Consider the following 27,227-nt stretch of genomic DNA (forward strand, 5'->3'; position numbering starts at 1 on the left):
CTAGAATATTCAGACAAAAATCTATCTTTTGGTAATTCATATCTTATTAACAAATGTTAGAGTAGGAATTCTGCAAAGATGGATCAACTTTTTTTGCAGTTTAAGTACCTTGTAGGAAATCTGTGCAATTCAGAGACCAAGGGGATATACAGTATATTAGCTCTGCTTGAATATTCAGGACTAAACATTTGCTTTTGGGGAAAAATATTATTTTTCTGGAACTAAGACGAGTTTAAGACTTGATATAATAAAATTATTTGCTATACTGTGTAATGATTATTGTGGATTTACCTATCATCTACAGTTACTTATTCTAAACCTGCACTTCATGTATTTGTCTGGATCTATAATAAAGTAATTTATTTTATTATATAATGTGTATACATTTTTTTTTTATAAACAAGATATGCAACCTGACCTAATTAGATAAAATGTCTCTCAAAGGTTCTACCTCAAAGCTTAATACATTAAGCTTGACATTAAATTAGCACCACACAAAATCATATATATATATATATATATATATATATATATATATATATATATATATATATATATATATATATATATATATATATATATATATATATATATATATATATATATATATATATATATATATGCATGTTTGTGTGTATGTATTTTCCTGGTATCCTGATTTCTCGATATACTGCCAACACCTTCTAGTGGGGTGCAGACAACTATGATTAAAAACTAGATTAAAGGTCTTAGCTTGCCCATACCATATTTTTCGGAATATAAGACATACTTCTTTCCTTCAAAAAAGAGACTGAAAAGTCTTATACATTGAATACAGCATTTTTTTGCCTCCCAAAACCCTGCCTCCTTCACCAAAATTGCCATGCATAGCTTTTATGAGCTTGTAGAGTACTCCTGGGGGCTGGAGAGGGCAGAAATGAGCGAAAAATGGCCCATTTTTTGCTCAATTTTTCCTCACAGGTCCCGAGGAATACTCTATATAAGTTTCCTAAATGTTATGCATGCCTTTTTTGCCAAAAAAATGGACTCATTTTTGTGAAAAACGGGCTGTTTTTTGCTCATTTTTGGGCCCCCCGGCCCCCAGGAGCACTCTACAAGCCTCATAAAGACTATTCATGCATTTAAAAAAAACAGGCCCATTTTTGGAGGTCTGCAGAGTGCTTTTTTTAAAAATTTGCCTCTTCAAAACCCCGGTGCGTCTTATATTCCGAAAAATACGGTATTTCATTTATCCTCTATTCGGTGCCATCTCTATCTACTAAAATGTGTTATGTAAAAGCCTTGGCTGACTAAAGCCATGATGGGAAGAATTCAATATCTATGGTGCCATGTCCTATAGAAGATTACACATTGGAATGTAAAATGAATAAATGGTAAAGACCACAAATTAAATACATAAAACAGGCCTCTTGTATATCAATAAGAAAAAGTGGTAGATGTAATGGGTGGTTCTTACTTTCTGTGCAGTTCAGGAATGCATGCAGTGATGTGAAGGAGGTTTTTATTATGAACGAGAGGATGAGAATATATTGTGTATATATGTGTGTGTGTGTGTGTGTGTGTGTGTGTGTCATTTAGGTTATTTATGGGTGTGTGAGAAAGTAAAAACAATTGCATGAAATTGATGAAATCCTCACAAACAATAAATTGAGAAGGTGATTTTTTTTAAAAAAAAAAACATTGTATTGACCTGGTCCAAGCAAAGATAGTTTGAAATGGTAGAAAATTATGGAGAAGAATAAGGATAATATTGATATAAAATAGTTTTGACTAGACATTAGCTTTTCTTTCTCATTTCATGTGTTTCCTATATTTGGCTTACTGTTTATTATTTTCTTTTTGTGCTTTCTATAATGTTGTTTACTGAAAAAGGATAGGTACGCATGCTGTATAAACTTTTATGGAATCAAAACATTGCTGCGCCAGTGAAATATTATATGCAAGACAGTGTTACAACAAAAGCATTTGGCTGATTTTTCATGCATGCACATGCCATCTCATCACTTAGAGGCCTGTAATATGTCTTTAAAAACATTGTATGGCTACCCAACTCAAACTTTGAAAAGCATGCAATAAGCAAACAATGAAGTAAGCAAACAACAAACCAATTGTGGTTAAAGTCACAACAGCAATTAACAGGTGATCATCAACTCAAATTTGCTTTACACCATCCTGGTGGGAGCATCAATCATCATGCCCCAGGAAAGATACAAGTTTTTATGGTCTTTCTCTAGGTCAACAGGATGACAGCCAACCATATATTAAAGTAGTCATTCCAGGAATTGGTTGCTGTAGTGGAGAAGGCACGCTTTCTATGGGCTTCCAGATGACATTGCTTCAAGGAAGGACTAAAATATGTCCATCCATGATGGGACACAGAGATGAAATAGGAGAAAAGTGGCCCTGAAAATAAGTTTCTCCAATTTCATGCAGGGCTTAATAGGTGACAATCAACATCTTGAACTGGATTTGGAAGTCTATTGGGAATTAATTCAGTCTGCAAATAATGATGTTATATACTACGGTATACCCTTAGCTACCTATTATAGTTTCCATGATTTGATTTTCACAGGCAGCCCCAGGTCCAGTGTGTTGCTGCACAAAGATGATTGACAGAAGCAGTGGTGAGATTCAATTTCTTTTACTACCGGTTCTGTGGGCTTGGCTTGGTGGGCATGGCATGGCTTGGTGGGCGTGGTTTGGTTGGTGTGGCAAGGAAAGAATATTGTAAAATCTCCATTCCCTCCCCACTTCAGGGGAAGGATACTACAAAATCCCCATTCCCTCCCGATCAGCTGGGACTCGGGAGGCAGAGAACAAATGGGGGTGGGGGCGGTCAGAAGTGGCATTTACCAGTTCTCTGAATTACTTAAAATTTTCACTACAGGTTTTCTAGAACTGGTCAGAACCTGCTGAATACCACCTCTGGACATAAGTAACAACAAGTTAAACTTGATGCAGGAATGGCACAACTGGAATACAAAGCAAAGTTATGTAGAAATCTTCCTGGCCTCAGTTGCCACCTATTCTTCAAGCAGGTTGTGTGACTCTAGAAGAATGCCCAAATGGTGCACTGATTCTGAGCTGGGGAGTGCCACCCTCCTTCAAACCAAAGATGGAAAAACTTCATCTAGAGGGCCCCAAACACATAGCCATTCAGTCTTGCTGGGACTTTGCTGAATCCTATTTTTCCCTGTTCAAATCTCCACAGTCTCCAGATACTGGAACAGAACATAGAGAGTATCATGTAGTCATCTAGGGGCAGAGATACACAATTGAATATCATCAGCATATTTATAACCTATTAATGTCTTCCTAATTTGGGGAAAGCTCTGCGAGGCATTTTATGTACAGCTATTCGTTTGGATGTCTAAACTAATCTTCGACCCATGCAAAAATTCAGTGGGAAATTTGAGAAACAATGTAGGCTTGCTTGAAAAGACAAGATAAAACCTCTAAATATTTACAAGTTTTCTTTCCAAAGCAATCATATACATAATAAACACCCCCCAAAACATCATGCTCACATTTGCTTGGACAATGACAAAATAACGTGACTTTTCTTCATAATTTAATCTCTCACGCAAAACTATTGCTCCCGACAATGTCAGAGGGATGTCAAAAGTCCTATTTGATGTCTGCAAAAGAAAAAAAAAAGGAGGAGGGAAAGGATGGATAAAGAATTGTAGGAAATGATGAGTTAACAGTTTAAGACCAGTGACCAGTGGTAATTAATGCCTCTAACTACCGAAAAATGAAGATTATTGCACACATTCTACTTTTAACTAGCTAGTTTTCACCCACATGAACTGGTGATTTTTTTTAAAAAGAAAAACTAGAACTTCGATTACATCTAAAACATGTTTGGTGTTAGAACTGTACTTAGCAAATTTTTAAAAGGAGCGACAATGATCATGCTTAATTTCATTCCGGTAAAATTAAACTTCATTCTCAAAGATCACAAAACAAAATATAATCAAACTTTTACCTTTCAACAACAAAAGAGTATCAAAAACACTCCCTTTTCAATACAAACAGAATTAAATCAAAGAAGGAGGGCTACACTGATTTAATGCAAATTGATAATAATAGCTAACTGTTGGAGATATAAAGTCTGCTCACACAACCAAAATCTAATATCATTATGATTATTGTATACTGTACTGCTGATGTGTTAAAAGTGCATCATTCTTCCATTAAATATATTTAATTTAATTTAATTTATGTATTGGCCACTCCATCGCTGCATAATATAACTTGAAAAATTACAAGAGAGAGAGAGAGAGAGAGAGAGAGAGAGAGAGAGAGAGAGAGAGAGAGAGAGAGAGAGAGAGAGAGATGGTTTGCTAGCAACCATTTCACTTATTGACCATTCTGCAGGAACAAATTATGGTCATTAAATAAGGAGATAGGCATCATAATGTGTTCTCCTTCAAAGGCATTCATACTTTGTAGTGGATCTGACTGGTCTATCCAGATATACATCTAACTCTTCATTAAAACCTCATTCTGCTTTGACTATCAGGGGAGTCAAACTCAATTTCATGGAGGACCACATCAGGGTTGTGTTTGACCTTGGGGCCCTGGGGTAGGCATGGTCAGCTTGACATCATTCGTGTCAGGGGCGCTGTGGTGGCCTGAGTGCTCTGCCAGCAAAAATGGCCCCCAGAGCTCTGTTTTCAGCTGCAATGGCCTCCCGCAACCCTCTGCCAGAGAAAATGGAGTTTGGGAGTGCTCCATTTTCGCTGGCAGAGGCACCATGGGCAGTCCTTTGCTGTTTCCAGGGCAGTCCCATGGGCAAGTTTTAATAACTTCCTGGACCAGATCCAGCCCCTGGGCCTTGAGTTTAACACCCCCTGTCATATACTGTACATGACAGTGGGCAGCTAACAGAATAGAAAAAAAAAGCAACCAAAATTAAAAACAGGAATAGCATTAAAATAGCAGCCAGGTGCACTCATAAATATCCAAACTAACCATAAGATGGTTTCATCATTAACTGTCAGGGTCCCAGGTTTATTATTTATTTTATTCTATTTGTGTCAAATTTGAAGACTGCCCATGGCAGAAAAGGTTGTCCTTCTGGATCCCAAGAGGAAAAAGTCTTTTTTGGCTGAGGCCCAGATACACATATCCTGCTGGATCTAACTGGATAGGTAGAAAAATATTAACCTACTTTGAGAGCCCTCTGGCCTCAAGGATCCTATGGGACAGATTTACATCTTCATGCATAACTGGAATAATAACTCAAATTCATACGGTGTTATACTCACCATCTATGTTCTTTTGACTTTAAAAGAACCCATTAGAATTGAAAGTACGGATTATAGGCCACAGATTACAGGCAGAAAGACCCATAGTTTCATCGCAAAATTATATAGCTCAATCTTAGTGAGAAAACTGTTATTAACAGCTTATTATTTTGCCAATATTCTTTGCCAAGTGCGAATTGGACTTTTTATATTTGCTAGATTCGATATGCTGCCTTCATGATTATAAAGAAAGGAATTTAACTCTATTCTTTTATGTCTCTGACTTTACTTGCCCATATTCTTCCTCACTATACCTTCTACTCAGTTTGACAGAGACTTAGTAATTTCCTCATGATATGGTTGTATCCTTATTATTTTAATAGATAGATCATTGACAGTCTCCAAGAGTGACTAATTCATTCATCCTAATGTATAATTAAAGCATCTAGGTTCAAACTTTATGATTTTCTGCGTTCAAAAATGAAAGTACTATGCTATTTTTGATCCATTATCTCCTTTAAGAGCCAGCCTAGTAAAATGGTTAAAAGAACTGGACTGGAAAAAGGAAACCATAAGTATTATCTTGAGTCCATTTTGAGCAAGGAGATCAGCTGGGTGGCTTTGGGCCTAACATTCTTTACATGACTAGGAAGAAGATACTTGCAAGCCACTTCTGTAAAATGTTGTTAAGAAAACTAAAGGGATGTATTCCTGTAGATATCAAGAACCAGAACTGATTCAAAGAACGGTCATCACTATACACCATCGCTTTTAAGAATATTGCCTTGTTCCATTGATAGCACTCTGACAAAACCTGAGTTGAAAACACATTACAAAAAACGGTACTCAAACCTTTCAATATATATTTAAATTAATAAAAGAATAAATTAAGTATATCTAATGTATTCTATTTTACATTTTTTTAAATTAAAAATATTCCAACAACATTTATTGAAAATAAAAATTTCACATACTGGATCGCTGGGATTGTATTGGATGACATACTCTATCTGGCCATTGGGTCCATCATCTATATCTGTGGCACCTCTGTTTCCAGAGAATCCGGTGAAGATCGTGGTTCCAACTGGTGTTAACTGAAAGAACAACATAAGGTTCGGGCTTAAAAATTCTTAAAGGAAACCCAAGTTCTGTATTCAGATGGTTAGAAGTATTGCTGGCAACTCTCCCAGATGAAACAAGATGGTTAGTAATCATATATAACTTTAATATACAGCAGCGGTCCCCAACCTTTGGGGCACCAGGGACCAGTTCTGGGGAGATTGGTTTTCTGTGGACCAGAGGAGCCATGGTTTCATGTGCTGCCTGCATCCTATGGAGGGGCTTCGCTTATTTGGGCAGACCAATTGCTGGCATGCCATGGACCGGTGCCAGTCCTATTGGAGGTTGGAGACCCCTGATATATAGTAGAGCAGGAGTGTCAAACTCAAGGCCTGGGGGGCAGATCTGGCCCAAGGGGTGCTTAGATGTAGCCTGTGGGGCTGTCCTAGAAACAGCAAAGGAACTGGCCTGAGGTGCCTCTGCCAGCAAAAATGGAGCTCGTTTTCCGCCCTCTGCCAGGCTCCTTTTTCAGCCACGAAGGCAGAGGGTAGCATGGCTGCTGAAAACAGAGCTTGGGAGCAATTGGGCCACCACAGAAGCCCCTGACACAAATGACATCAAGTTGGACATGCCCACCCTGACCCCTGAGGTAAAACATAACCCTGATGTAGACCTCAATGAAATCGAGTTTGACACCCCTGCAGTAGAGTATTTTGAAGGGGAAAGAAACAAAAAAGCAAAAGGAAGAAAAAATAGGAACACACTTTATTGAAATTACTCAACTGAATTGCTTAGCTTCAAAATAAAACGACAAGTTAATTACCACAGATTTTCATGGTCCCATCCAAGCTCATCAGAAAGGCTTCATGAAGAAAAAAGGCACTCAAATTGAAACGAATATCTTAGGCCTCCTGATTCAAATTATGTAATCAACTCACAGAGATAAGAATATGGGTCAGCTTTGCAATGTTTTTTCTGCATCTTTCACCATTGCTCATACTAGCTAGGTAGGGCTGTTGGATGTTGTACATCAATATAGAATCATAAAATTATAGATCTGGGGAAAAAAATTAGGCTATCAATTCCATCTCTCTTTGGGGTAGGAATTGTGTAAAGTATCAGGGGAAAACTGGGAAGCCTTTGCTTTGACCACATGCAATGAACAGAACTTACTGTCTCTCTAAATATTTGATTCTGTCATCAAACTGCTATTACAAAAAGGATATTTTCCCTGGCATTTCCCTAGAACATTAATCCGTGCCATTTACCCCAAGACAACAGAAAACAAGCCATGATTTGTTTGGAATGGTAATTCAAAAAAAAAATGTGAATATACCCAGTTTTCTTGGTGTTGATATTTTTGCTGTCTCCAAAATTGAGCTCAATACCTGAGGTGAGGTCAAACATATGCAGAATAGAAGAAACATTATTTCCCTTTAATTTGGAAACTATATTCTATTGATGCAATCTACAATTGCTGTTTTGCAGACATGTTACCTTCATATTCAATTTGTGATTCAATTATAACCCCAGTATCTTTTTTAGAGTTGCAGATGCCAAAACAGGTATATTCTATCATATGTTTATATCAGTGGTGGGATTCAGTCAGTTCGCACCACATTGGGAGAAGCAGTTGTTAACTTTCTGATCAGTTTGGTGAACTGGTTGTTAGAAGAAATCATTAGTTGTTAAATTATTCGAATCCCATCACTGGTTTATATGTTTATTTTTTCCTATGTGAAGAATTTTGCATTTTCAGCTCATGGTACAAGTTTGTTTTGATATATCAGATGGATTTTATTGGAAGAGTTCTCTGTTCATTCACTATCAAATGTACCTGTCATCTGCTAATATGAAAAAAAATACTTGTTTCATCTTTGTTTCTTTAAAAACAATTATTCTTAGTAAACTTTTGGATACAGAAAAGTTTGCAACCATGAATATCAAACTTCCCCACATTACAAAAAAAAATTAAAAAATTAAATGGCACTTACAAAATGTTGTGCAAAACCCAAAAGGAAATTTTGTTTTCCAAATTCCCAGTATAGGTAGTAACAACTAGCTTTTTGAAAAATAAGTATGACAGCCATAGAAAAAACTAAGATGAATAACTTCAGAGTAAAAGTGTATATCCTCTATACATTTTGCAAGAATAAGGAACTCTCTAAGATGTACAGTATGTAAGATGGAATTTGTAGGAGATGACTAGGCTGAGCACAAGGAAGGGGTCAAACATGTTATCAGTCTTGAGTCTTGAGCACTCACAAGAGATATAAATCCAGATCAATTGAATTATGTTGACCCTTATCTATTGCCAATTTGCTTTGACTTTTAGTAGGTCAGATTCTTGTGGAGAACTTTAGCATACAATAAACCTATATATTCATTTTAACTGCCTGGAGTCTTGATTTCCTGCACTTGACAGAACTGCTTCAAATCTTATATATACATTTTCCATTTTTCTTTCATCAAAATCTGTTGGATATCTTTTTCTATGGTTATATAAAAAGTACACAATAAATTCAATACTATAACAAGTTCAAGGGAACACACAGAGGATATTGATGTGTTTTGATTTTATCCTTGTTCCTTGGCAAGTTACAGCATTGTTATTTTCAAATCAACAAAATAGATTTTAAGAACAGAGTGAAGTGTGTTTGCTGATAGCCCTTTGGAAAAAGCATTAAAATAAAGTACATCAGTTATTTTTCAAAAAAACTACTTGTTACTGTCTATACTGGGGAACAATTGTTTCCTTACCACTGGCCCTTGATAATAGATAAAGGAAATACTATTTTTACATTTAAGGTAAACTATATGTAGACAAACTTCTGACATTTCTTCCCTCTGTCTTTACTGTGTCTTTCTAATTAATTACAATGGATTTAGCCTACATATATGTTTTATTAAAGTTTTTTAAATTAATATAAAATGCAAATAGAAATAAAGACATTAGAAAAACAGGAAAGGGAACAGAGGATATAAGTGATGGAAAGGAGAAAAAGAAATAAAGAAGAAACAAAAAGCAGTAACTTCCAACTTATTGGCAATAATATACATAATAAAGTTATTACTTTTCAGTTATGCCAGATAACAATCACTAGCCATTTCTACAACAATAATCCACTTAATTGTCAAAACCCAAAGTCAAAATTTCAATTTTTTTCCTCATTCACACAGAATGTCCAAATAACAACAAAACTATTGGATTTAGTAACTATACCCTATGGATATTATTATTATTATTATTATTATTATTATTATTATTATTATTATTATTATTATTATTATTATTATTATTATTATGTCATCACACAAGACTCTTTGGTTTCATAAACAGATGAAGAACTTAAAAACAGAGTTATCTGAGAGATTATAAAAGAATAGAGGTCTTTTTTTTAGTTTAACAAGGTCAGTGGTGGATGAAAAGAAACAGAATAGGATTGAGGTACATGGCTGTTAGTAGAACCATCTTGCCTTAGCTTGATTTTGATAAAGGACGACAGCTTTTATGAAAGTTATTTAGAGAAGAAAAGTGGTGAATTCACTAGGGCAAATAGGAGAGCAATTTCCCTGCTTAGAATTTAAAAAGTTCTAGAACAAGCCCTACAGCTCCAAAATAATACAAAAGTTGTTTGCCAAGATACTGAAAAATAGAGAAAACTGGTTTGTTTATTTATTTATTTTTTTAAAAAATGAACCTCAGGGGTTTTGATATACAATTCTTACAGGAAATTCTTAGAAATGGACTTTAAGAAGAAATAATCCAGTAGGCAAAAATTCTTGCTTCATAAGAACTGTACTTCATAGCCTTAAAATGATAATGTATAATATATATATATATATAATAAGTTTGAATTTATATATATAGTTTCACACATATCACATATATTCCTCCCTATCACTTTTTAAAACAAAAACCTGGAAGAGAAACTATTTTACTATCTGTTATTGTCTTAGAAACTTTTGTAAGTGAATATGATATAATATCTTATCTCCAAATTAGTTTTTAGTTAAACAGCTAACTGATTTATGATATTAGATCTTCTGTATTTCATATTTTGATGAAATTTTTAAAATTATTATTTTTTAAATACTAAAACTTCCTTAATGAAAATATATGATTAACACACATATTATGCAACTTATTGTTTCATATTAGGGACATGAAAATGTAATACGTGAATCATATTTTGAAGACCTTAACCAAAAGTTATTGACTTTCTTCTTTGACTCAGTACAGTCTCAGTTAATTGTCTTTAGAATATTTTTAAAGATATATAGTGTTAAGAAATGTATAAATGCATGTGACAATGGTGATGCCATATTTGTGGAAACTAGAAAAAAAAGAAAAGAAAAAGAAAAACCAAGCAAATGATATAGAAGGATTACAAATCTATACAAAGAAGCTGAACCACTTCAGTTTAATTTAAAAATTTATTATGGTCAAAAGACCAGAAGACATATATAGATGAAAAAAAAATCAACATGTATGTGTATATATTTGTGTATCTATGTGTGTATGACCATACAATGATACATGATGATTGTATGTGTTCATTTCTATAATTTTCCCATCAATTCCATTCATTTTTATATTCTTTTTTTAACATCCTTGTCTTTTGTTTATTAATTTTAAACACCAACCAATCATTTAGTTTTTCCATTAATATTTATATTGATCCCAGAGGATCTTACAAAATTATCATCAGGTCATCAACAAATGCCCAACATTTATATGCTTCTCTTTTACTCTTCAGTCCAGCAATTGTCTCACTTGATGTATATCTCTACTCTATATTTCCAAAGCTAAAATAAATAGCAATGATGACAAGAGACATTCTTGTCTAGTCTCTTTCTGGATCTCGCAGATTTTGTTAACTTTCCATTCAAAATTATATTTGCCTTTTCAACATATAAATAAATTTCGCTCATCTGATAAAATTCCCACTTTACCAAAGTTCACATTTTCCAATTTTTTAAACAAAAACAACAACAAAAAACTTCACATTTTGAAAGGCCTTTTCTTCATCAAGAAAAATAAATGCTGCATACCTTTCATCGAACTTTTCTAGATATTCCAAAATACTCAATATATTTCTACTATTGTCCCTTAACTTTCTTTTAGGTAGAAATAATCACTAATCTTCATGAATAAATCCTGTAAAAAATATCCTCATTGTGTCTGCTAAATTCATCATAAGTAACTTTTAACTATTATTCAATAATGATATTAAGCAATAATTTTTGGCAAAGTCCTGATTTTCTTTGAACAATCCTAAGTATATTAACTATTTATTTTACATAGTATTTCCAAGGGAGTTGGGACAATTAAGAAATATGGAACATAAATAAGTAGATTTGAAAAAGAAAAAATGAAATATATTGTCATTTGTGGTATGTATGTGTATGCACGTTGTATATACATACATACATACATACATACATACATACATACATACATACATACATATATTGTGTGTGTATATATGTGTGCTTACATGTTTTAATATAAAATGTGATGGATGAAGCATATAAAAACACAAAATTAAGCTTCAAAATTAATTTTAAGATCAATGTCCCAGATATGTTGTTTCAGACAATTTCAAGCATTTTCAAAGTCTAATTGGCAAAACAACCGCAATAGAGAGTCCAAGACAGTAAAACTTGTCAGTAATATTTTTTACTATTAAAGTGGCTTAAAGTGGTTTTTGACTTAGAGTGATTCCCAAGAACCACTGGGACCAGACTCTGAAAGATTATAAACCTGACTTTAGGATTGAATGAATGAAGATTTTTTTTTCAGTCCAAAAAGGGGAACATGTAAGAAAATAACTCAAAATAACTGCCTTTTATAGACATCTGAAATATGTCTATAAACATCTTTTTATAGACATCTATATTTTATATAGATATCTTTTTATAGACATCTATATTTTATATAGATGTCTTTTTATAGACATCTGAAATATCTGAAATAAAATATGGTGTAACCAACTTTCCAATATCACATTACATCAATTTTTTTCAGATTCCATAACAGCATATCATAGAGAATTACACATTCTGATGAAAATGCTCCTAAGAACATACAAAAGGTTTCTGCAAGGAAATAACCCAGTTTGATGAACACTGTGTTCAGATATGTCATCAACATTGTCCGCTCCATAAAAGATACCACAGACAACTTAAAGAAACCATGACAGGAAATCTTGCTTATACCTTTTTCTTAGCCATCATAGATGCTGAGACACCCTATGCCAAACATGAACTTTAAGTTATCAAGAACAAAATCACAGGGGAAGAAAGCATTTGACTTGCTTTCTGATAGTGATGATCTGCAACTTTTTGATAAAGATGAAATTATATTAAGATCTCACAAAAAATATTTTATCAAGGAAAGCACTCAAAAGGGTGAAAGAAATCTAAAGAAGCTTCTAACTCTATATTAGAAGAAAGTTTAACAGGGAAGTTCTTTAAATATTATTGAATTCCTTAGCCATCTTCTAAAAACCAACTAAACTGTGTAAAATATATTCTTTTTTTTTGTAAAAAGTTTTATTGGTTTTAAAAACATTTATAGGGAAAAGGTAATAGCCTACATAGAAAATTTTAGTAGCTCCCATGTTGGCAGTAGAAATCCCACCAAATCTCACACTTTTACAATTTTAAAAATAACATGTAAAGGATAGCATAAACAGAATTCTTACTTTATGTCAACAACATGTTCAATCATCTCTTTCTTTGTCACTTTCTAGTACAGTGATGGCGAACCTATGGCACGCGTGCCACAGGTGGCATGTGGAGCCATTTGTCGGGGCACGCGAGGCGCTGCCCTGTCAGCTGGCCAGCGCACGCAGCTGAGTTCACCATTTTTAAAAGCCACTTTTCGCCCTCCCCAGGCTCCAGAGGCTTTATAGGAGCCTGGGGAGGGCAAAAAGAGCCCCACCCCACCCCCGGAGGCTTCAGGGACCATCCAGAGGCTTCCCTGAAGCCTTTGGAACGCTTAAAACGACCCTCCGAGCAAACCGGAAGTCACTTCCTGTTTGCTCAGATGGTCGTTTTGAGCGCTCTGAAGGCGTCAGGAAAGCCTCCGGACGATCCCTGAAGCCTTCGGAACACTTAAAACGACCCTCAGAGCAAACCGGAAGTCACTTCCAGTTTGCTCGGAGGGGCATTTTAAGCATTCCGAAGGCTTCAGGGAAGCCTCCGGACGATCCCTGAAGCCTCCGGAGGGCCTCCGGGGGGGGAGGCTCTTTTCGCCCTCCCCAGGCTCCTATAAAGCCTCTGGAGCCTGGGGAGGGCGAAAAAACCATGTAAAAATGGGGGGGAGTGGCTGTAGTGCACGCATGCGCACTGGGGGGGGTCGCACATTGCATTATGGGTGTGGCACGCCTGCACACAACCCCCCTGCGCTCCCCCCACTTCTGGCATGCGAGGCAAAAAAGGTTCGCCATCGCTGTTCTAGTATATCAACAATTGCAATAATATTTCAGATATTTTTATTTTTGTGACCTGAGCCTTTTCAATATTGCTTCCTCCTCACTGCTCCCGGGTGGAGCCGTGCTCCCTCCTCCATATCTTGTACATTGCTGCTTTTTTCCCACCTCTGCTATCTTCGTCCTCTGGGAGGGAAAGATATTTTTTAATAAAGACCTCTGCCCCATCCACTGTTTTTATTCTAACTCGACTTCCCTCCCAGAAAATCAACATTCCTTCTGGCAATAACCATCTGAACCAAATTCCTCTATTATATAGTTTCTTTGATAAGGAAGCATACTTCCTCCTTTTTCTCTGATCTTTTTTGGAATTTGCTTTGTCTTGGTATTTTAGAGGTCCCTCCCTTTGGGCCCCTAGTACCTCGTCTCTCGTGGCCCTCCTGAGAAATTTAACATGTACCTCTCTTGGAACATTATTAATTCTGGCATATGCTGAATTGATTCTATAGACCAGGTCCATATCCCCCCACATCTGCTCTTTATTTCTCTTAAGGTATTCTGCTAAAATTGTGCTCATAATATCTTTAAGATCTTCATTTTCTGTCTCTGGTAGGTTCTGGAACCTGAGAAAAAAAGACATTCTTTCCAATTCTACTTTGGCCATAAAATTTTCCAGTTCTAAATTTCCCTTTCGGACCTCCTTAACCCTTTCTTCTATCCCAGCTGCACTTTCCTCAAGTACTACAATTCTCTGCTGTGTTATGTTGTAACCCTCTGAGTTCATTTTTGAGGTCTGCCACTTCCTTCCTCAGTTCGTTATGGCCTCTCATAATTTCCTGAAACATTTGGTTGACATTTCTTTTGAACTCTCTCCAGCAGCTTCTCTTTGAAGCAATGAAGTAATCTTCGGCTGCTGGGTACTTGGACTGGAAGCCGCTGAAGCCGGGGCCAAAAGTGACTTGCCCGTTGGGGGTTTCTTAGGTCCCATTGTCTAAGTTCAGAGACGGTAAATCTTATGCAAAGAAAATGGCATCGCCAAGGCGCGCAGCCAGGCTGGTCCAGGACAACAGGCAAATCCTAAAGTAAAAAGTCAGTTCCCCTTCACTGTTCTAAGACACAGAGGTACAACAAGAAGGGAAAAACCAAATAATCAAATCCAGAAGGTCCACGAAGCAGAAGAGGTCCGGAGCACCCTCAAGGGAGGTATTAAAAGATGCCAGAAATCATTTCTTTTTTCCCCAGGATGGTTTCAAAAAGCAGACTTCATTTGTAAGTACAAAAACGAAAGCGGGGGGAGCCATTTCATCTCCTCCTTTCCGCAGGGAGAAGAGCAAAAGTTTTAATTTTTTAAAAAAAACAGCTCAGCAAACACTCTTGCAACTGTGATTTTAGTCTTTCTCACATAGTTAATTCGAGTGGCAAGTCAGCCTTTGTTCTCTCTCCATTCCGGAGTGGAGAGAGAAAGTTTCAATGCCGCTTTGTCTGAGGGGGGGTTAGAAAAGAAAAACTTCCCCCTCCAATCTTCGGTTTAAAATAGATTGAACAAAAACTTACGATAGCCTGCTGCTTATCCATTACCAATAATTGAAGAGATTAGAAAGGATCCTCCACGGCCAACATTTCAGCCACGTTTCCTTTGAGTAACTTGTTTCCTCCGGAATCCATTAGGCGAAGAGGCAAGCATGCCCCCCTTCTGCTCCCCGGCTCCTGGGGCAAAGCGGGAAAAAACCCCGCTGGCTGCCGCCGAGTCTGGGGGGCTCCAGCAAGCCGCCCCTATGGCAGGAGTCCCCTCCAAGATCTCCTGTGCTCCAAAAGACAAGGGGCAGACAAAACGTCCATCACCTGCAGGGACCGGAAGTGATCTCCTATGTAAAATATATTCTTGTTACTTTTGTCTTATTAAATATTTTAAATATGTGATTAAAATAAAAAGAACATAATCTCTGATGCCAAAGCAGCATGCACTTCTGCCAGACTAGTGACTTTATACTGTACGTAACTCCTATATTTTCATGAAAATAAGACAGAGTCTTATTTTCTTTTGATCCCCGAAATAAGCATGTGGCCTTATTTTCGGGGAGGTGTTATTATTTTTGAGGTGCAGGAGGTAGCGAGCACAGTCACCTCAAGGCTGTTGCTATGCTGCAATATTTTTGGGGAGGGCTTATTTTCAGGGGAAGGCTTATTATTTGGGTTGGGTCATATTTTCAGGGAAACAGGGTACTTCAGCATTAATACCATGTACTTGCAAAGCCATAGTATAGTCATGGGCACACACATAGCAATCAATGTTTCGATATATAAAATAAACTACTAAAGTTTGCAAACATCTTAGACAGAAGAGACAGAAATAATAACTATATCATTCAGATTAGCTGCCCAAAATCACATTCTAGAACAGATCAGCAGCATAAAAATTCAATCAATCAATCAATCAACCAATCGGTCAATGGGGTAATGGTTAAGCATAGAGGTTGAAATCCTGCTTTGGTTAAAGTGGTTTTCATTGAGTTGAGTTGACATATATGCTAAAAAGAAGAGGAGCCAAGAGCAGTTCTTTTTCATTTTTTTTCTAAATGAGAATATTTTCAGAAGGAAGGCCCATACTACTGGTTCTAACTTGTGTGACAATATTAGTGTGCAATATCCTGATTAAACACACAAGGCTCTATTGAAACAGTTTCCATCAGAGCTCTTCTCTGGATATGAAATTATGATGTTTAGGTCAATAAATGCAGCATATAAGAAACAGGATGTGTGATTGTGTGTAGGTGTGGATGGTACATTGATTCATGGTTGAAGTGCCATGCTTAAAATCTGCTTGCTCATCAGTTAGGAAATTTTAAAATAGGAAGCAGATAGAGAGTTTATTAGAATAGTAAGACTAATCGGATGGACTGGTAGTTTTTTTAAAAATAGTGGAACAGTAATAGAATGACTTCAGTCTTCCAGCATATGAAAGGTATCATTAATATGGATAAATAAGAAGGTCAGAGAAGAAGTCATCTGTCAGCAACATTTTTTTTTTACAATTCAGTGGATATAAAATCACTGCCAGGGACCTTATAATTTTTTAGTTAATTAATCAATTTGTTGGTGTCCATCTGGGAGACTGGTGGTCAAAGATGAATATTATCGAGCAAGGTTGAAATGAAAAGCTGATGGAAGGGGAATTTCTATAATTGACTATAAAACTTTACCCAAATGTTTAATGGCTGCTCAGTATTAATATAAATGGCCTCATTTACCCCTCTTTCAAACCAATGGTCCTCTCTACCCAAAATGTGGATTTTGCTGTCTTTAAAAGATTGATCCTTATCTTTCATATGCAGAAACTGATGAAGTTGTCAGGATAGGAAGTGAAACATCTTCTTTCTCAAAAAAAAAATATCAATCCAGTTGCCTTTCCAAAATAAAAACCACTTTTGATATCATTCCTTGTTGAAGGTCCCTTCTGTTGCCTTTAGTTGTGCAGTGTAGACAATGTTACAATCTTGGTTTACATGTTGTAAGGAGGCAAAAGGCTCTACATTCTCAAGAATTAATTCCATGGTTTGTGTAAAGTTCAATTTTAGAAAAAATTCTCTGCCTAGCCAACTTTGCCCATTGTACTGTTTGAGTTCATCAGTTCAGTTTTGACCAGGCCTAGCAACATTTCTCTAACACTGTTGGAATGTTTGAATACACTCTTCTGCTGTCAAAGGTGGAGATACGACAGAGGAAGTGTGGTAGCTGTCCAAATTGAACACATAATTGAGTGAATACGCTGTTGCAATATTGTCTAAAAGAGGTCTCACATGTAGATCAATAAACACTTGAATGGAGAAATTTCAAAAACTTACAGAAAGGAGCTCATTTTTAATAGTATTGATGGAACAAATGAATCTGTGAAGAACAACAGAGCCTTTTTCTATCATTCATATTAGAAAATGCATTAATCTGCACAAGATCAATGGTATAGAGGTGCCAGGAAAGCAGCTTGCTTAGAGAAAAATGAACAGAGAAGATAGTACTCTATCTTCTGGCATTAATGTTGCTATTAAGAATGGATAAAAGACTATCTGTCGATAAGTGAGGGAAACTTTCTGTTTATGATTTGGGCTCGCCTAAGCTCCAAGATTGTTGCTTTCACACCATCTTCCTGGCATAGGAGCTCAATAAAAATGATCTGCTCCCCTTATCTTTATCCCTTGGATAGAGTCTATATGAGCATCAAATATTTTCTCAGGTTGTCAGTTTAAACAGAAATAGCTGATAAATGCTCAGACAGAGCTATAATAGCTGGCAAGAAAAGAAGACAATATTTAACTAAAACATATGAGGGGAGTTTTATTTAGCTCCTCAGCCAGAAACTAACTGGGGAAATAGATTCAGATACCACCTCTATGGTGGGTAGCACACTTATTCTTAAAAGTCATCTCTATAGAGGAATCCATTGTCTTTCTTTAGGAGAGAGAAGGGCAGTTCTTCATTAGTTCACTGAGGGAAAAAAAAAACCTTGACTCTATTCTTAAATTCACAGGTTTCCCAGGAGATAAAGTCTTGCATAGGAGTTTAGTGAGAAGCTTGTTTATCTTCAGTTATTTGGCTACCTTGGCTAGTTTCAGAGTCCCTGAATTGGTTATATATATATATATACACACACACACACACACACATATATATATATATACATATATATATATATATATATATATATATATATATGTGTGTGTGTGTGTGTGTGTGTGTGTGTGTGTGTGTGTGTGTGTGTGTGTATATATATATATATATATATATATATATACACACACACACACACACACACACACACACACACACACACACATATATATATATATATATATATATATATATATATATATATATATACATACATACATACATACATACATACATACATACATACATACACACACATATATATATACATATATATTTCTTCATCACACCAGGAACTTTTGAGTTCAAGGACAGAATTTTGGGGTTGTATGATGGGTGAAGTATTGAAGTAGGATGATATAAAATAATAGGTGGAAATAAGTGGAACCTCGGGTCACGAACGCTTCTGCCTATGATCAAACCAGGTGCCAACCAAAAAAATCTGCTAAAGGTTTCACTTTGTTCACGAACACATCCTTGGGGGGTGATCAATCACAGCTGCAGCGATTTTCCCTTCTGCACCTTTATTTTTTGTGCACGCATGCGCAGTCAGTCTTGCTTTCAGTCATGACCAAATTGGGTGCCGACTGAAGTTCTGGAACCGATTATGGTCGTGACCGGGGGTTCCACTGTAAAGGGTTCAGGAAACAATGACTAAAAATCAAGATAAACAAGTACTTCAGTAGGGCTTACTGATGAGATTGTACTTGCAACACTATCTTGGAGGGAGGAAATGCCAATGTCATAATGGGTGACCTAAGTAAGGTAAAGGTAAAGGTCCCCCTCACACATACATGCTAGTCATTCCCAACTCTAGGGGGTGGTGCTCATCTCCATTTCTTTTTTTTTAAAGAATTTTATTGGTTTTTGAATATTTATAGGGAAAGGTAGAAAGGGTACAAAGAAAATTTTGGCAGCTCCCATGCTAGTGGTAGAAATCCCTCCCCCAATCTCACAGTTTTTACAATGTTAAAAACAACGTATAAAAGATGAGCATAAACAGAATCTTGTTTTACATTATATCATCCATATGTTCAATCCTCTCTTTGTCACTTTCTAGTATATCAACAATTATCATAGTATTTGAAATACATTTATTTTTGTGACCTGAGCCTTTTCGATATTGCTCCCTCCTCCCTGTCCCCAGGTGGAGCCACAGCCCTTCCTTCATATCTTGCACATTACTACCTTTTTCACCACCTCCCCTATTTTCGCCCTCTAGGAGGGAACTGTTTTTAATGAAGGCTTCAGCCTCGTCCACTGTATTAATTCTGATTCTGTTTCCCTCCCAAAAAATCAACATTCCATCTGGCAATAACTATCTAAACCAAACTCCTTTGTTGTATAATTTCTTTCATAAGGCGGAATACTCCCTCCTTTTTTCCCTTATTTTTTCGGAATTTGCTTTAGAATGGTGATTTCTTTATCTTTATATTTTAATGGTCCCTCCCTTTGGGCCCCTAGCACCTCATCCCTCATGGTCCTCCTAATAAAATTAACTTGTACCTCCCTTGGAACATTATGTGTTCTAGCATATGCTGAGTTAATCCTGTAAACCAGATACATGTCCCACCACAACCGTTCTTTATTTCTCTTAATATATTCTGCTAAAATTGTACTCATAATATCCTTAAGATCTTCATTTTCTGTCTCTGGTAGGTTCTGGAATCTGAGAAAAAAGGACATTCTTTCAAGTTCTATTTTTGTCATAAAATTTTCCAATTCCAAATTTCCCTTCCGGACTACCTTAACCTCCTCCCCCAATCCAGCTGCGACCTCCTCCAAAACCCCAATTCTTTGTTTATTTTCTGTTAAGTGTTGTTGTACAGCTCTGAGTTCATCTTTAAGATCTGCCACCTCTTTTTTTCAGCTCATTTTGACCCCTCATAATTTCCTGAAACATTTGGTTAACAGATAGTTCTTTTGAGCTCTCTCCAGTCCCTTCTTATTGTAACAATGAAATAATCTTCATCTGCTGCATGCTTGGACTGGAGGTGGCAGAGGAAGGAGCCGAGAATGACTTGCCCGTTGGAGGTTTTTTGGGCCCCATTTATCTCTGTTCAGAGATGATAAGTCTTTTACAAAGAGAATGGCGTCAGTGGGTGCTCATCTCCATTTCAAAGCTGAAGAGCCAGCGCTGTCCAAAGATTTCTCCGTAGTCATGTGGCCAGCATAACTAAACACCGAAGGTGCACGGAACATTGTTACCTTCCCACCAAAGGTGGTCACTATTTTTCTTCTTGCATTTTTACATGCTTTTGAACTGCTAGGTTGGCAGAAGCTATGTGGCGCTAGGGATTAGAACCACTGAACAGCTGACCTTTCTGATCAACAAGCTCAGCGTCTTAGCCACTGAGCCACTGCGTCCTATATTTAGAAAAGATCAATTTTCTTGATGCGTTTGTAAAACTACACATATACATAAACATTATTTTGGACATCTATAGATCACCATGTGTATCAGTGTGTTTCCAGACCCATACAGAACACATCACCAAATCCATCACTTGTAGCCAGACTGTGCTACAAATGGATCTCTTCTGACTCATTTGACAGAGATACTTCACTGATGGAATTAAGCCAGGCATTCAGGAAACTGAACTAGCCACGCAGAAGGATCAGACAAATCAATATAGCTAGATCAAGTCCCAGGAAGCCCTTATTAAAAGACAGTATGCTGAAACAGAACAACACTGATTGTCACCTACAACTCGGAGCTCAAACTACTCAAAGCCCTTACTAATATGCTACTGCCCGTATGGAACAATGACACCACACTTTCTCAGGCTTTGGTAGCAGCTCCATACAGATAACCACTCTGCCTAAATCAGAGTCAAACAAGAAACAGCAGGACAATGATTGTATCAGGGGAACTAGACCCTGCAACAAACCAAACATCTATTCCCCCTCCCCCGTATCTACTTGAACAGTACCATCATATACACACACGAGATACCTTCACATAGTCTTTCTCTAACATGAACAATGCTATCATTATCCAGTAATATCCCTCTGAATTCTATGTCAGATTTTGTGCAATATATTAAGGACACAAGTTGTACATTAGATCTCAAAACTAAGCCTATAGTCACCATAGCTCTCTTCCTACAGTTCCCAGATAAAAACTCCCATGTTTTCCTGCCATACTGGACAGTTGCAATTCCCATGCAACAGGACGCAAGGAACACTTTCAGCTCTTCTTCCTCCAACAATCAGATGGATACTGAAGAGTCCCAATAAGAATGAAACTAAAGGCAAAGGTAAAGGTTCCCCTCGCACCTATGTGCTAGTCATTCCCGACTCTAGGGGGGAGTGCTCATCTTTGTTTCAAAACCAGTGTTGTCCGAAGATATTTCCGTGGTCATGTGGCCAGTATGACTAAAAGCCAAAGGTGCACAGAACACTGTTACCAAAGGTGGTTCCTATTTTTCTGCTTGCATTTTTACATGCTGTCAAACTGCTAGGTTGGCAGAAGCTGGGACAAGTAACGGGAGCTCACTCCGTTACGCGGCGCTAGGAATTCGAACTGCTGAACTGCTGACCTTTCTAATCGACAAGCTCAGCATCTTAGCCACTGAGCCACTGTGTGCCCTAGAATGAAACTAGTCAGTAGCTAATATTACATTTAAAATGATATACCCCCACCTCAAGGGTGGCAATAATGAAGCCCAGTCCAAAACAAGTCCCCCAAACTGTCCAGTATGGAAATATATATAAAAGAGGAAGGCATATCTGCCCTGCTTCTCAAATTTGAAATTTATATACAGAAAGTCATAACTGTGCTATAGGACAGAATTAAATCAGGTCAACCCCTGAAGGCTTTCTGGAACAGCGAGATTTTAATGGTTTTCCTAATCCCCAATAGGACTGATATGTCCAGTGCATTTACAATTATAAGAGCTGTTTTGAAACCTCTATGGCGTGGGAAGGAAGGCAGGGGAGAGGAGAAGAGCAATCTAGGTGAGAAAAGACAACACAACTCAGATGTGAGAATTGTGGGAAGAGAAATTTCAGAGTTTCCACCTTAATTATCTCACTATCAATCTAAGTGAGGATTTACTCTTATAGTTTTCGATTTTCTCTTCTCACCCCAGAACCAGCATTTCAGATACTCTCCTGAAATCTGTCTAGTTGCGGTTCCTTGGTCTTCCCAACTATGTGGAACTTGACATATTAAAAATAAAATAAACTTTTGCTTTTACTCTGTAAGAACGGCTGGTCGTTGCCCTGTGTGCTAAAAAAGAAATTTACTGCCTTTCAGTAAAATGTCAGGAAAGGCATTTAGCTGTCTGCATGGTGAGTAAGTGAACTGCAAATATCAGTTCAGTCAAACAGCTGTTAGGTCTGTCTGAAAGGAATGTAAAGGACTCCCTATTTCACAACTATTTTCCTCAACACTCAATATTTAATTTCCAGTCTTTGGCCCCAGTTCAGAGTGCTAATACAGTAAAGACACAACCTGCACTACCTTTGCTGGTTATTTTTTATTCCTAGCAGGAAAAAGATGTAACTATTATTAGAAAGAATGTTTGCTTATAAAGTTTGTGAATGAATATCTGTATCACAAGGGTAATAGTAGCAGCCCTGAATTCTCTTCTCTCACTTGGAAAATTTCCAGTAAAATAAATAGTTGGTATATTCACATATGGTGATTCAAAACCCTGCTTTCACACTTCCAAGAATTGTAACAATTTAAATGCATCGAGTATATTTCTAATAGTTGTGCTTTTGTGGATTGTGTGTTTGTGTGTGTGCGTGTAGGTATAAATATGGAACTATATTTCATTCATTCATTTTCTAAGGCTGCCCATCTTAGTCATTTACTCTGGGAGGCCTATAATTCACACAATATATTACAATTAAAACACTAAGTTATTTTAAAACAATAAAAACATCTAAAATAAATATACCTAGCAGCTGAACTACCTGCAATAAAGTCAGAAAACTGGGCCCTTGACACATTCAGCACCTCAGGAACCCAGCCAAAATTTTAGGGCCTAATGAAAGGCTAACAAGGTTGGGTCTATTTTAATTGCCAAAGGGAGGATCTTCCATAGAACAGAGGCCACTGCACAAAAAGCCCATCTTTTATTCCCTTCCAGTTGATGCTATTTGTCTGACGGGATCTGCACATGCCCATTCTACTAGACTGACTTGGATGAATAGAGACTTTCGGAGAAGGTGATCCCTCAGTTAACCTGGCCCTAAGCCTCGTAGGGCTTTAAATGTGAGAACCAGCACCTTGAATGCACGCAGAAAGATACATATAACCAAGGCACATGTAACACCACTTCTGTGTTAGCTGCCTTGGTTATATGTAGCTTTCTTGGTTATATGTAGTAACAAGCGGATGAGTTATGTGTCCAGGCCCCAAAAATGAGCACAATTGGTGCACCACCAAAAGATCAATCAAATTTATTTGATTAGCCGCACCCTCTCCAGAAGGACTCGGGGCGGCGTACAATTAAAACACATAAAAATACAAATATAAACAATACATAAACATATACATATGCATGTGTATGGAGGAGGTAAACAAATGAATAAAATAGCATTAAAATTTCGATTTAAAATCCCCTCAATTACAATACAAAATACACAGTTAAAAAACCCGTCAGGAGCGATATGATAAAACTATGGTTGAGCCAGGCCAGCTACTTGGAAGAGGTGGGTCTTCAGCTTTACGCGGAAGGAGCGGAGGTCAGAGGTGGTCCTGATATCAGGGGGGAGGTCATTCCACAGGGCTGGGCCCATCACAGAGAAGGCTCTGCTCCTAGGCGTCGCCCCCCAACACTGTCTGGTGGACGGCACTTGGAGAAGTCCCTCTCTGTGTGAGCGAATTGGTCGCAGGGATGTATGGGGCAAGATACGATCCCGCAAGTAACTAGGTCCTGAGCCATGGAGCGCTTTGAAGATCATTATCAAAACCTTGAAACGCACCCGATAGACCACAGGAAGCCAGTGCAGCTCGCGCAGGAGAGGTGTCACATGGGAGTACCTCGTACTCCCCATAATCACCCGCGCGGCCGCATTCTGGACCAACTGAAGTCTCCGAGTGCATCTCAAGGGAAGCCCCATGTAGAGAGCATTGCAGTAGTCGAGGCGAGACGTCACCAGCGCATGAGTGACTGTGCGTAAGGCATCCCGGTCCAATAGGGGGCGCAATTGGTGCACCAGGCAAACCTGGTGGAACGCCCCCCTTGCCACGGCTGTCACATGGTCATCCATTGACAGCCGGGTATACAGGAGGACGCCCAAATTGCGCGCCCGCTCCACGGGGGCTAGTTGTACGCCCCCAATGGCCAGAGATGGAAGTAACTGGTTGAACCGGGGGGCCGGAACCCACAGCCACTCCGTCTTGGAGGGGTTGAGCTTGAGTCGGTTGTCATCCATCCAGACCCATACGGCTTCCAAGCACCGGGACATCACTTCGACGGCCTCGTTGGGGTGGTTCAGGGTGGAAATGTACAGCTGAGTATCATCAGCGTACAGATGATATCCCACCCCAAAACCATGAATGATCTCACCCAACGGCTTCATATATGTGTTGAACAGGAGCGGCGAGAGGTCCGACCCCTGTGGCACCCCACAGATGAGGGGGCTTAGGGTCGACCTCTGCTCCCCTGCCAAGACACATTGCATCCGGCCGGAAAGGTAGGAGCCGAACCACCACAAAACGGTGCCCCGAACCCCCAACCCCTCCAGTCGGTGCAACAGGATACCATGGTCGATGGTATCAAAAGCCGCCGAGAGGTCTAATAGGACCAGGATAGAGGAACAACCCCTATCTCTGGCCCTCCAGAGATCATCCACCAACGCGACCAAGGCCGTCTCCGTGCTGTGTCTGGGGCGGAAGCCGGACTGGCGCGGGTCTAGATAATCATTTTCCTCCAGATGTCGTGGAAACTGATAAGCTACAACACTCTCTACAACCTTTGCCAAAAAGGGAAGGTTGGAGACAGGACAATAATTGGCCAGCTCCGTAGGGTCCAGAGAAGGCTTCTTGAGTAAGGGTCTCACCACCGCCTCTTTCAAGGCGGCTGGAAGAGACCCCGACCCAACGAAGCGTTCACTAGGCCCAGGAGCCAGTCGTGTGTAACCTCCCAGGATGCCAGTACAAGCCAGGAGGGGCACGGGTCCAATAAACATGTGGTAGGTCGCAGCCGTCCATGCATTCTGTCCAAATCCTCGATGTCAACCAAGTCAAACTCCTCCCAGACTGGTCTCTCAAGACTCGCCATGGATGTCTCGCCAGGACCACTGAAAGGGACCCAATCCTTCCGGATTTGAGCGATTTTATCCTGCAGATATTTCCCAAATTCCTCTGCTCTACCCTGTAGAGGGGCCTCCCGCGGCCTCTGAAACAGGAGGGAGCGGGACACCCGAAACAGGGTGGCAGGGCGGTTCTCTGCAGATGCAATGAGAGCGGCACAATATTGACGTTTGGCCGCTCTCAATGCCACAAGGTACGTCCTTAAGTGGGTTCGTACCTGTGTTCGGTCAAATTCGGAACGAGAGGATCTCCAACGACTCTCTAGGCGTCTCTTGCGGCGCTTCATCACCCTTAGCTCCTCGGTAAACCAAGGGGCCAGGGTGGACCGTTGCCGCCGGAGAGGCCGCAAAGGCGCCACCCGGTTTAAGGCTCCGGTGGTCGCATTATTCCACGCGACCACCAGGTCCTCTACCCGGGGGCGGGTCAGGGCTACAGGAGGTGGCCCAAGCTCCATCTGGAACCTATCTGGTTCCATCAGGCACCTGGGGCGGAACCATCTGGTATTTTCCGGTTCCGCCTTCCCGCAGCGGGGGGTAGCACCAGGGAAGTCAAGTCGAAGGAGTGAGTGATCTGACCATGACAGGGGAGTGATGGTTAAGTCCCCTCCTCCCAGATCACTCAACCATTGGCCAGAGACAAAAACAAGGTCCAAAGTGTGGCCTCCCTCGTGAGTCTGGCCCTGAATCAATTGAGTCAGGTCCATGGCTGTCATGGAAGCCATGAACTCCCGAACCCCCTCGGAAGCTTCTCCCATCGATGGCAGGTTAAAATCCCCCATCACTAACAGTTTGGGGGTCTCCACCGCCACCGATGCGATCAGCTCGAGGAGTTCAGGCAGGGCCGCTGATGTATAGTGAGGAGCCAGGTATACTATCAGCAGGCCCAACTGTCTCCCAGGGCCCCACCTCACGACAAGGGATTCACACCCGGATGTCTGCGGCACAGTGGATTCCCTCGGCTCTAAGTCCTCCCGAATAATCACTGCTACCCCCCCGCCCCTTCCCTGAGCCCGCGGCTGGTGGAATGCTCGGTAACCTGGAGGGCACATTTCCATGAGGGGTAAACCTCCCTCGTGGCCCAACCAGGTCTCCGTTATTCCTGCGAGGTCCGGCTCCCCCTCAAGAATTAGATCGAAAATGAGGGGGGCCTTATTAACAACGGACCTCGCATTGCATAACAACAGCCTCAGGCCCTGGATGTGCAAAGGCTGTCCTAGCCATGACTGTTACCTGCTCTTTGACATAGAATGCACAGCCACAAGTTGTATGAAGACACCTAGATTATACATGGATCTTTCTGAGGTAGTACAAACCCCTTCCGAACTAAATATTGAAGAATCTCAGCTCCGGCAGACCCAAATACCCACACCACTCAGTTTTGCTAGAGTGGTTCTCCAGACACTGGGATAGGACATTCACAACATCAATCAAAGGGTCTGGGTTAGAGGAGTAGATATAAAGGTTGGCGTCATCATGATATCTCATCCAAAACCGTAGATCACCTCACTTAGTGGCTTCATGTAAACATTAACTAGGAGGAGGG

The 27,227-nt window shown here is 39.1% G+C and overlaps 1 protein-coding gene across 6 annotated transcripts in view; it reads right to left on the reverse strand.

Moving 5' to 3' along the window:
- PCDH15 (protocadherin related 15) overlaps nt 1–27,227 on the reverse strand; it is a gene marked incomplete at its 3' end in the record, with an annotated part of 825,229 nt that overhangs the window by 298,040 nt on the left and 499,962 nt on the right. For all 6 annotated transcript variants that reach the window (XM_081954012.1, XM_081954014.1, XM_081954013.1 and 3 more), the window contains 2 exons: nt 6,227–6,346; nt 3,528–3,638 (listed from right to left, as the gene is read on the reverse strand). In XM_081954012.1, coding sequence (XP_081810138.1) covers nt 3,528–3,638; nt 6,227–6,346 — 231 coding nt within the window. The remainder of the gene's footprint in view (nt 1–3,527; nt 3,639–6,226; nt 6,347–27,227) is intronic.

The sequence above is a fragment of the Natrix helvetica genome, assembly GCF_964273705.1.
Source record: "Natrix helvetica genome assembly, chromosome: 5".
NCBI lineage: Eukaryota > Metazoa > Chordata > Lepidosauria > Squamata > Natricidae > Natrix > Natrix helvetica.